Raw genomic sequence first — 12,776 nt, 5'->3', positions numbered from 1 at the left:
AATATGAAGCAGGAACATTGGATTGAATCATAAGGGTGCGGGCTACATCAAGGAGGTGCCTATGTTTTCTCTAAGCCACTCCATTTTGTTGGGAAATATAGGCACAAGAGGTTTGGGGTTGAATGTCATGGTCTCGATAAAATTGTAATAGAGCTTTGGTTTTAAATTCAAGAGCATTATCAGTGCGAATAATCTTGACAATAGATTCAAACTAAGTTTTTATTTCAATAACTAATGATTTGAGGATACTAAGAACTTCAGATCTTTCTTTTATTAAGAACACCCAAGACAACTTAGAAAAACCATCAACAATAACAAGGTAATAACGACATTGGGTCCTGGTAGGAATTTTACTGGGCCCCATACATCCGCATGAAGAAGTTCAAAAACCTTATGACTGGACTGACTCTGACTAGAAGGAAACGAACTCCAATGATGCTTGCCCAACTGACATGCTTCACACTGGAATGATGTAGTAGACGAAATTTGAGGAATGACATGACGAAGCTTCGACAATGAAGGATGTCTGAAACGACGATGCCACTGAACAGGACTCGAGGAAGAATCGACTACAGCATAAATGTTTCCCACAGGGTGATGTAGATAGTAGACTGTATTTTCTTCATAGCCTCCACCAATCTTCTTTCCCGTCAGTAAATCCTGAAAATGACAGCACAGAGGATCAAATATCACTCTACAATTTAGCTCTTTTGTAAGGCAACTCACTGATAATAAACTTTGAGGAAATGAAGGAGCATGAAGGACATTTTTCAACTGCAAGAGGATATAGAAACATTTCCCTGACCAATAACCGGGGAGGAACTCCCATCAGCTAATGAGACTCCCTGATGTGCAGTAATAGTCTTTAGATTTGAAAAATTTTGAGAGTTTTCACATAGATGTTTAGATGCACCAAAGTCAATAATCCACTTACTATCATGGGGAGAAAGATGGTCTCCAGTAGAGAAGGCCACACCAGCAACAGGAGAAGAAGAACTTGAAGGACGATAAGAAACCAGCTCCTCATATTCTGCACGGCTAAGAGTGATAGATTCACTAGGAGAATTGGTTTCACACTCCATCTCTAGTTTTGTAACATTAGCTTTTGGAACATTTGGCTTCAATGGAGAAAAACTTGGTCGTTCATGTTTATCCCAGCAACGATCTTCTAAATGTCCTAATTTTCCACAATAGGTACATTGGAGTTTGCCTCTACCTCCCATACCTCTTCCACGACCTCTGCCTCTAACATGCATAGTGTTTCCTCGTCCATAACTAGATGGTACAGCTAAAGCAGATGACTGAGATGCAGGTTGAGATTGTGGAAGAGAGATGGCAAGTCTACTCAATCGATTGTATGCATCAGCAAGAGTAGGAACATCAGACCCGGTTAACATTTGGACTTTTGCAACTGAAAACTCTGATGATAGACCTGTGAGGAACCGAGCAACCATAGTCTGTTCTTGATGATCCTTCTGTTTTGAGCAACACAGAGGCCTGTGAGCATTAAGTCTTTCAAAGCCTGCCTTAACAGAGGCATAGTACTGGGCTAACGATTGATCACCTTGCTGTAAATTATATATTTCATGTTCAACTTATAGAATACGACTCACATTGGTCTCTTGAGAGTACGTATCTCGAAGAGTGTCCCACATCTGTTTAACTGTATTGTAATAAATTAAGCCATCTGCAATATGAGATTCAATGCTATTCATGATCCATGACATAACAATGTCATTATCTTCGTCCCAAGTATTATATTTTCCTGTTTTATCATCAGGTTCTGATTCCAGCAGTATATGTTTTCTACGATGTCCAGACACTGACATCATAAAAGTTCTAGACCACCGTGCATAATTAGTTTCATTTAATTTCACAGAAGAACCATAGGAGAAAGGATTTGCAAAGGCTTTATATTCCTCAATAGCCTCATTCTTGAAATCAGATTTCGAGACGTCACCCATACTGAATACCACTTCCTCAGTAGTCACCACTAATAGTGTTGCTGCAATAAACTCCCACACAGTGCAAATCCACTACTATAATAAGATTTCACCACGACAATAGATCTGCAATTAGATCTGAACCAACCAGACAATTAAAAAAATTTGAAGATAACATGTTCTTCACAGCAACCATTTATGAGTGAACGAAAAATAGAAGTATGTGGCTCCACGACTGAACAGGATATCTAGTCTTCATCACACTCAGATGTGTCAGATCTATAAAAAGATCCAAAAAAAAAAAACACAACAATTTAATATAGAGTAACAGAAGTACGCAGGTGACAGAAATTTTAAATCTTCACCACACTCAGATCTGTGATCAGATCTCTGAAAAAGGTGCAGCTTCACGACTATTTAATGTGAATATTCTTCACAACAACCAGTTTTGAACAAACCCAACCAAAATATACATGTCCACGACTGAAAAAACATATTTAATTCCCACTACATTCAGATTTTTTATTAGATCTGAAATACCTAAAGCCTACGGTCTTCAGAAACTCCATGATACCAAAAAAAAATTTACTGTCACCCCCTTTACGGCTTCAGCACAGAACCCATACTTGTATCCATTCAGTTTGGTCGACAGAGACCCATGACACTCGCAACTTTTTAGATCTGATTACATATCTGAGTCATGACTTTTGTCAGATCTCAGATCTGTACCACTCGAGAAAGGAAAAGAACGACACACCTTTTTCTTGATCTTTTCACATGAACCTTTTTTTTTTCTTCACGTGAACTAAAACCCTTCACTCAAACTTTGACACAGAACTTGAGATCACCCTCCCCAGATCGATGGCTCTGATACCATGTAGAAGTTGAGGCTCAGAGGATGCACAGAAACGAGAAAGAGAAAAGAAAGAACTCGTTAAAATCAATTAGGTCTAATCTCCTTAAGTTTAAATAGAGATTAGCCAAGATAACAAAATTAGATTAGAGTCCCTTATTTTGCATAAAATACCAAAAGCAACCTTAAGACTAAATAAACTTTGCTTTAAAGTGGTCGACTTATCTTTAACAAAACTTATAGTGAGTCAACGTAAGTTTGAGGAAGGGTGTTAGGATATATATATATATTATACCCAAGTCAACTATTGGTTGACTTGGGGATGGCTGGTTGTTGGATTGTTGGTCCAACGGCTAGATTGGTTCACCTATCTCTCCTTTCAATCCCTATCTTCTCCCTCTTATTCTCCATATAAAGAGTGGGTGTGTGCCTTTGTATTAGTGAGAGTGATGGATAGTTTTTTACGTTTTGAGTGTTGTAGTGAGGTTTTTTTGTAATTTTTCATTTTTTTATATTATTTGAATTCCATACTTAATGAAATTGTTTATTTTTAAGTCTTGTGTTCTATGAGTATTTTCATTATGAATGTGTGTTTAATTACATTGTATTCATGGCTCACGGGATGCATTCCGGAGTGCATTGGGATCCATACCATTTTGTAACATGTATAGCTCTAAAAAATTTAAAGATCACATACCACCATGTTTTTGTTAAAACGATGGTATCACAATATTTTAAAAATCAGTGTATCCTATATATTATACTGGATGCATGTGTGGCTTCACCTAGAAGCACCCAGAACCAGCATCTACATAATTACATTAGGCATTTTGAAGTATCCATTTGGCACATATATATATATATATATGAAAAGTACCATTTGCCCCATGATTTTCATGGGTTTTTTGTTCTTTTATCTTAAATCTAACCAAATGGATGTGATATAGATGCTTGGTTTTATAGGATCAGCTCTTGAATCATATAATTATGATGCATAAGCAAGATTTTAAGGCCTTAAAATCAATGGCTCAGAATATTTATAATTTAAGCATCCAAAATTCGCATTTTTTCATTGAAAATGCACAATATCAACAGTCGATTTATTGCAAATTCACCATGCCGAACACGTCTAAATGGCCAGATTTGCAAAAAAAGTGCTGGAAATGCCTAGTTCGCACAGTAGTTCTCATATCTAGTTCTAGTGGCCAATATATATAGTCATTAGAATATGAAAACTATTGTGTGAAGTTTGAACCACGATTGTCATGGATTTTTATTTATTTTTTCTTGAATCCAACCGTACGGATGTGATCTACATGCTTGATATTATAGGACCAACTCTTGACTCCTCCGATTATGATGCATAAACAAGATCTTTTAATGATTGAAAATCAACAGCTCATAATCTTCATAAATATTCAAGCATCCAAAAATTGTATTTTTCATCGAAAATACACAATCCAACAGTTGATTCCTAGCAAATTCACCATGCCGAACACATCTACATGGTTGGATTTGCAAAAAAATGTTGGAAATGTCCAGTTCACATGGTAATTCTCATATTCTTGTGACTTTATCTATCTATCTATATATATTTGTGTGTGTGTGTGTCTGTGTGAGAGAGAGAGAGTTATATATAACTGACAAGAAGGTTCATAAGTGTACAGTTTTAAAAATCTAGACTATCCAAACAGGTTACAGCCAATTAGAAACCAAGAGAACTTGAAAGGAGTGATCAGAACCAACTGAGCTGACAATAAAGCCTTTAACTGAAGCCTAATTAATTTGACATGGCGATTGTACATCCTGTCTCCACCTAAGAGACCTCCGGAGTGTCTTCCTTGAAGGTATTCTAAGGATGAGTTGAAGAACACAATCTTACAAAACTTCTGATCAATTGTTTAGAACTTCAGCTCAATCCACTTAAGAGGAAGAACCAGAAAGCATTCTATGCTGAAGACTCTTTGGTCAGTTCATCATAATTTGACTTCCATTAGCACTGCTTCCTCATGCTCTGTTCTTTACTCGAGACCAAGGCTCTTCAACGTGAAAGGTTAAACCTCCGAATTAGAAAGGACCTGAAGATTCTTGATTGTTTGTATTGTTGACTATCATAATAAAACCATGGGGACCATATAAACCCTTGATTGCTTTTTGAACAAAAAGAACAAAAAAGATCATATCAATTTGGACCATATCTCTTATGCAGATATTTCTTTTCATCAAAATTCTTGGTCAAAACATCCTTGAAAGGAAAAGAGACAAGTGCATAGCTCCTGTCCTACTAAGGAAACATTCAAGCCAAATGGTTTCCCAGTGAACTGTTGAAATTACTAGTAAGTATTTGAAGAACGAATGATTCATGTTTGACCTTCATGCCAAAATGGTACACGAGAAATGTTCATGCCTCAGCATTAAAAGAATTGGTTTTTATTATTTGATAAGTGATCGTAGCAGCTTTCATAATCTTCGATAGAAAGATCTTTAGGACTAGATAATGACATCTCTGGTCTCTCTTTCTCTTGGAAAAAAAGTTACATAAAGCAAAGATTATAGAGTGGAGAAGACACTGGTAGCGATCCTGTATAAAGGAAACCTTGTCTAAGACTGTCAATTGGCACAACATACCATTTTGGTCAAATAAATGGCTGCAACAGAAAGGACTTTAATTCTTCCATACCAAGCATTTAGGGGATAAAATATTTGTCATATTCTGCATTCAAAATTTGACGAATCAATGAAACTTATGGAAGCACTTAAAAACATGAGGATAGAAATGGGCAAGTTTTCAAGAGGGAAGCCAAGGGCACTTTCACTACAAGCTCTTCGTATGAGGCCCTTGTTGAACCATTTGTTGACTTAGTCTTCAACAACAGAATTTGAGTTATGGACATCATCCACAGCTAGAACATGTTCATGGTTAGTGCTTGGCGACAAGACACTAATAATGTCCGATTTAGAGAAAATTACTGAAGATATATCAAGCAAATTGGTTTATATTGGGAGACCAAATCAGTTATTCATTTCTTTTTGTTCTCTCCTCTTTAGCACAGATAAAAACTCATAGCAGAAATAATTGAGATGGAGTGCCAAGAAAATCTCTTTAGAATTTTGAGCGGGAAGCCATGGGAAAAAGTGGACCAAGGATCACAATAGGTATACTAAAGCCACTTGGTGATTCTTGTGGATAGCAATGACTGCACAAAATTCCAACAAAAAGAACCATCCGCTGTCCAGAATCCACAACCCAAGAACAAAATAGGGTGCAATCATGTTTGACCAAATGAACTTGTTGCTTGGATTGGCATTGGATTAAGCATGAGTCACGTAACACTCATCAAACCATCCCTAACATAACAACCTATAACGATGGAGAATATTAAATGCATAGACTGATTATGCTAATAGAATTAACTAAGTTATCATCCAGAAATTATTCTAGAATGTGCACCGTTAAGATATATGTGTGTGTGTGTGTGTGTGTGTGTGTGTGTGTGTGTGTGTGTGTGTGTGTGTGTGCACATATATATTGTATATACATATATAGATACTTAGTTTTATTTATGTAGGGTATTTTTGTAATATTGTTTTGTATTTTTATTTTTTATTTTTATATTCTGCCCACTAGGGGCATTTTGGTCATTAGGACCAAATTAGCTGTTAGGAACTCCTAATTCTAGCCTATGCCACAGACACAAATTTGGACGAGACATGAATTTACGAAAAATTTCAAAAATAGAACGCAAGGACAGACAATATATATACCCTACAGCACAAGCATTTCCTATGTACTCCATGGTGTTGACATCCGTATTCAATTATGTAGAAAAATATTCATCCATACTGATTATCAATATCTAAAAAAATGCATGCACACCATAAAAGTATACTGAAAAACAGGATGGCAAGAGAGATGACTAGTTCATCAGACTCTGGGAAAGGTCAATGAAGTAACCAACAAACAATCAGTCACTACAAAAATAGCAGAACTCTATGATGCACATTGGAACACAATATACAAATCCGAACATAAGAAGTAGGAGACTCACCAAGTTTTTCATCACAAAATGGATATTTCCCTTTGACAAGTGTCTCAACAAAGAAACCAGCAAGTTCAGCCCCACAAGTGACCTAGAAATATGTAAAAAGTGTATAGCTAAGTAAATGTTATAAGTTAAGGCTGAAATTTTAGAATCCATAGTACTTCAATAAAACAACACTACACTCAAGCAGCATGAACAACCAGAAATTATGTTCTGCAAAGAGGAATAAGAACAAATAAACATGCCTAAAGCCATGCTACCAAGATTCCGCAAATGAAATGCCACATCCATGTTTAAGTTTTAGATCATTAAGTACTCCAGCACTTTACTCCTTGCCTAAGTACTCCAGCACTTTACTACTTGCCTACAAGAGCCAATGTTCAAAAACCCACCAACTTGAGTTCAGGTAGCTAGTTTTTATCATCAAACTGACTCAGGACATGGCTAAATAAAAAACAGGACTCAACCAGATCTTTTTTCGTTTTTCAAGGAAACTAGAACTATCATTAAAAGAGAAAATGAGCAAGGAAGGGATACAAATAAAGTAAATCAGAAACGCAAATTATAATATTGTTGTATCTTATTCTTGGAAGGAATCCAAGCCCCTGAAACACTCTATTGCTCCTTTCAAACCAAATATGCCAACAGGTAAGGATACACCATCGCTTCCAACTGCATCTTCAATCCTTCCCCTTGCCTATCCTCCAGTTGGTGTAAATTACCTGACTCATTGACTGGCTACTATCCCAGCAATTTACCTCCAAGTCCAACCATGCCAATGTAAGTAATACTCTAAAGAAGATGCGCATCTAGATCAAGTGAAACCTATGTCACATGGATATGGATGGAGGTAGGACACAATGCAAATTCGCTTGTGTAGACACCAAAATTTTATGATGCCCGATTACTGGCATCTTTCAAAACAAGTGTTTGCAGGTACCCAGCAGGAATCAGATACTCCTCAAAGCTCGGACGACAAAGGAGATTTTTTCATCCATCTAAAGGATGGCTCACCGGACTGCCATCCGCTACGAGACGGCAGAACGGATCGTCGTCCGATATTGGGGATGGCAAAACGAAGTGTCGTCTGCTATGGGACGGTATAGTTACTTCGTCCGTTGCGCCAAATGTGTAAAAGTCATTTGGCGTGTTTTCCAGGGCAGGAGGTCTCCTCTAGGATGAGCCTTCATCCGAGGAGACTCTCTTGGATAAGTTTTATCCCCATTTGAGGATAAGATCAAATCCATTGGGACTAGATCCAGATTAGAAGAAGTCTTGTGACTTGAATCCCATTCTGAGTCCTATAAATAGGGGTTGGCCCCTAGGACCCAGACATCTGGAAATAAGATACCAAAGTGTTGGCCCTGCAGAACAAGCCTACTCAAGCCCTGCCAGTACTCTGTCTTGACGCTATTAAAGAACACTAATACCTACGTGGAGGTGTTGACCGACCAAAATAAGCCTAAAAGCTAAGCGAACCCTCAAGTCCGAAAAAAGTATTTTCCATATCCCCGATCTGTTTGTTTCAATTTCATATAATCTTTTGATTGGGTGCTTATACACGTTTTGTATTTGTTTGCATACATGAATTCGCGATGGTGTGATTCAAGCTACGGAGATCAAAAAGTCTACCCTATCTTAAACTTCCCATCAGGCGAAGGACGATTGAAGCTTGCAAACAGTGTCCCCACACTTCTAAAAGGATTTTGCGTAATTTGGGTAAGTAAACCTTTCCCAATTCCAAAAATTTTATCAACAGTTTTTAGCGATCACGATGGGATGTCATTTTATTTTTCAATTTCTCGTAGCTAGACTTGCATTATCGAAAGAATTTTGAGTTGCAAAAAACTCAGTTTTCATGTTTTCTCTTTATCGAACAACGAAACCTGTATTGCCATTCCCTGATTCTGTCGTCCGATATTATGTCGTTCAGTAGGTTGATCACCGTCTGCAGACAATGTCGTCCACAAACAACGTTGTTCGCAGGGATTTTCTTTTTGTCTGTAGAGCTTTCTTTGTCAGATTAGTTGTCTACAGATAACGCCATTCACAAAAAACACTACCTAAGGGCTTTTCTTTCTGTCTGCGGAGCTTTTCTTTTTGTCTGCAGCATTAGCAGACAGTGTCGTCTGTAGTTAGCGTTATCTGCAGCATCGGCAAAAACTGCTTTTGTGTCTGCAGACAATGTTGTCTACTCTGCCTGCAGTTTTGGCAAGTTATGTCATCTGTTAGATTCTGCCATCTAATAGATTGGTCGTTCAGTAGCCTTTTTCGTCCAAACGACTCTTCCATCCGTACCGGTGTGGTGTAGATCAATATTATTTTGCTTTGCTTCTTTTTTTGCTAGATCTTCTATTTAGTTTTTTTTTGTTACTTGATTTAGCTCACGTATAGGTTGTCTTGCATTAAGCTCAGGCATAAACATCAGGTTTAGGCTTATTACATCTTAGAAACCCTTGTTGGAGATTTCCATGCCATATAGAAATTAGAAAAATACGACCTCCAGCAAGTTAGGGCTTGTTTAGGACACTGCTTTATCTCATTGTGTACTCACTTTGAAATTTCTGAAAATTTGGCCAAGTGTTGTAGAAACATCAATAAAATGTCTGATGCTAGATTATGATATTCGAGTCTAGGCTTAGTCAGCGATAAGACCTAAACAAGTCAATTAATAGGTGATTAAAACTTTTATTTTTGACCTTTAAAATCAAACAAAATTCAGGTTAAATTCAGGCAAACTTCGGAGGCAAAAATTGAGTTATACATCGCTAGATGCGCCTCGAAATTCTGAGTTTAACGATATTTTATTTTTCTGAATTTGGCTACGGTTGATCCAAAAAATCATATTTTTTTAAAAAAGGCCTATCTCGATGGGACCGGGTCTAGGTTGGATCAAACCGAATCCGATCCGTATGATCCAAGTTAATATGGATCTCTGGACTCAGTCTAAGACCCATATTAATTAAGATTTGATTCAGTTCAAGATCCATATGGATTTTGGATATGGATTCGGATCTTGGATCTGAATTCAAATCCAAGATTTAGTTCCAACAAAATTAAAGCTTTAAATTTAAAATACAGGTTTAAATTAAGGAAATTTAAAGTTAAAAAGACTGCCAGAGGGATAAGGCACCCTCTGGAAATTTTTGGGTATTTATTAAATAATAAATAATTAATTAATAATTATTTTAATATTAAAATTATTAAATTTCAAAAATTTCAGATAAGGTAGTTAAAAAATAATTAGGGTTCTCTAGAAGAGTCTTGTAGTTACTATAAGGGAAAAAAAAGAAAAAGAGGTAAGTTTTTTAAAGAAGAATGAGTTGGAAAAGTCAACAAAAGAAAAAATTCTAGAAAAAATTAGGAAAGTAGGTTGGAGATAGAATTCCAGCCCTCATATGAGAAACCCTAGAGGGAGGCGTCACCCTCTAGAGGCCCTCTAATATAAAAACTACAAAAAAAAGAAAGAAAGAGAGAAAAAGAGAGAGAGAGAAAACATGGAGGAAGAGAAGAGAAGAGAAGAGGAGGAAAAAAATATTGGAGGAGGAGAAGCCTTCTTCCTCTTCGGTTATCCGAGGTTTTTCGGTCATATTCAAGCTTAAAAAAAATGTATAGGCTTCTCTCTCGATTCGAATAGGATAAAATAGCGTAAATAAGTTCCCGTAGTATTTTTTTTGGGTGGAATGGAAAAAGAAGAAAAGAATGAGAAATCTGATTTTATTAGGTATATATATACATACATAACGTAATATTGGTTATGTATATATATATATATATGAGATGTTAAAACAGTCTATAAACTTTATTCTTGTAGCCTAAGCATGCTGTTTAGGTTTTTGGGTGCATATCGTTAGATTTTGTCCTACTATTCACAAGGACAGATCTGTCCCATCATGTGTACAAACAGATCTGCCCATTGCAATGGTGGACAGATCTACCCTATCATGTGTACGGACAGATCTCTCCCCTGCAATGGTGGATAGATCTAGACCGATCTGACAAGCCACACGGACGTGCAGATCTGGTCCAGATCTACGGATGTGAATGGCTGGTTCTTGGCCAGTGCATGCACAGATTTCGGTCAAAAAAAATACATATAGGTGGGACACAGATCGGCTGAGCATATCTCAAACACATTTGTGCCCAGCCGACAGCGGTCGGCTGAGCATGTTTTGCATGCTGTCACGCCCAGCCGACTGTGGTTGATGGAGCAGTGTGTACTCTGTCAACCCTAGCTGATTGCAGTCAGCTGGGCAGAACCTATGTATTACACCCCAGTCGGCTGCTGCCAGCTGGGGGTGGACTCATGTACAAAAAAAAGGGCTTTTGTTAAGCCCTGACGACTCCTAAAGATGTTAAGCCCAGCCGACCTACAGTCGGCTTAGGCAGATTCACAAACTGGTAAGCCCAACCGACTGCAATCGGCCGAGCAGTTGTCAAAAAAAAAACTATATATATATATATATATATATATAGATGCTTAGATTCATACATGTTAAAAGTTCAGACTTGTATATATTACATGTCATGATTTTTACATGTTAGATATTCAGACTTACACATGTTCCATGTTCAGATTTTTACATGTTAAATATTCAGAATTTCACATGTTACATGTTCAGATTTTTACAAGTCAAATATTCAGATTTATACTAGTTAAATATTAAGATTTATACCAGTTAAATGTTCAGATTTTTACATGTTAAAGGCTCATAATTAAACATGTTGAATATTCAGATTGGATGTTCAGATTTAAGCATGTTGAATGTGCAGATTTATGCATGTTGAATATTCAAATTTGTGTGTTTTCGCCCATGTCAGATTATGTATTTTTATGATTGGACTGTTATGCATGTTTTCATGTGAATGTAATGCATGCTTTCATGTAACTGTTAGGCATGTTTTTTTATGCGACTACCATGCTAATGTTGTCCTGTGCATGAGGGCAGCATAAAGAGCTTGCTCGAGGCGGCAAAATTTGTTGTGCTTCACATATGCTCATGAAATTGAATACCTTATTAGCATAAACGTGCATATTATGAACACATGAATTTTGAGGTTTATTTGTTGTTGCATCAACATAGTCATGAGCATACTTGAATGATATTGATGCAAGGCAGGACCCGATTGGACCCATCGTGCCACCCAATCTACCACAAAGGACAGATGAGCTACCTCGCGTGTATGATCCATTTGCAGGGACGGAGCCACGACGCAGGGAGGTACCCCTGCGCACCTACTCCAGGCGTGGTGGAGTTCGCACGTCCCAGAACCAGCAGCAAATGGAAGATGACCTGGATCGCGGGTCGGATCCAAGTCTGGATCCGCGACCCAGGTCCACTAAATAGCCTTTAAAAGGCTCACGCCTAGGGTTGCGTGGGCAGAGAAATTGAAAAAGGCTCAGCCGTCACTTTTCTTTTCAGCATTCTTGTTTCCTCATTTATTATTTTTGCATTCTGTTTTCTTTTTCCTTTCCGTCTTTACTGTTGATTGCTTCCCCATTGATTATTGAACCTTATTGAGATTAATAAAGAGTTGGAGCCACACCGATTCACGGTGGGCTGCTGTTTTTCACTCCTCCTCCAACTTGGCCTGCATCAAAGTGGTATCAGAGTCGGCGTTCCACCTTCATCAGCGATATGGCTCTTGAGGCGGGAACCGATCCGGTACAAGGCGAAGCGCGTGAGGAGGCGAGCAACGAAGATCCAATGTTTTGTGTCATGGAGGTGTTGACGAAAATACAGGAGAATATGTTGTGCATGAGTCGGGATGTCGTCGGCCTATCGAAAAGGCTGGATGAGATGGATAATCGCATGACGGCATTCGAGTCGCGCAAAGGGCCGTGCGCAGTACCAGATACAGGCCTCACTAATGGTGCGTCTGCAAATTTGAGTCCCCAGGTTGCCGAATCATCTCAGCCGATACCTCTACAACAAG

At 37.9% G+C, this 12,776-nt stretch overlaps 1 protein-coding gene across 10 annotated transcripts in view; it reads right to left on the bottom strand.

Moving 5' to 3' along the window:
• The window catches only part of LOC149813401 (golgi-to-ER traffic-like protein), a 132,835-nt gene that overhangs the window by 87,856 nt on the left and 32,203 nt on the right, over window positions 1-12,776 (bottom strand). For all 10 annotated transcript variants that reach the window (XM_089992121.1, XM_089992120.1, XM_089992122.1 and 7 more), the window contains one exon: window positions 6,846-6,927. In XM_089992121.1, the coding sequence (XP_089848247.1) occupies window positions 6,846-6,927 (82 nt within the window). The remainder of the gene's footprint in view (window positions 1-6,845; window positions 6,928-12,776) is intronic.

This window comes from Nuphar pumila, chromosome 16, assembly GCF_984573655.1.
Source record: "Nuphar pumila chromosome 16, dmNupPumi1.hap1.1, whole genome shotgun sequence".
Taxonomy (NCBI): Eukaryota; Viridiplantae; Streptophyta; class Magnoliopsida; order Nymphaeales; family Nymphaeaceae; genus Nuphar; species Nuphar pumila.
Note: the sequence above shows the minus strand (reverse complement) of the source record. Positions and strands in the feature narration are given on the sequence as shown.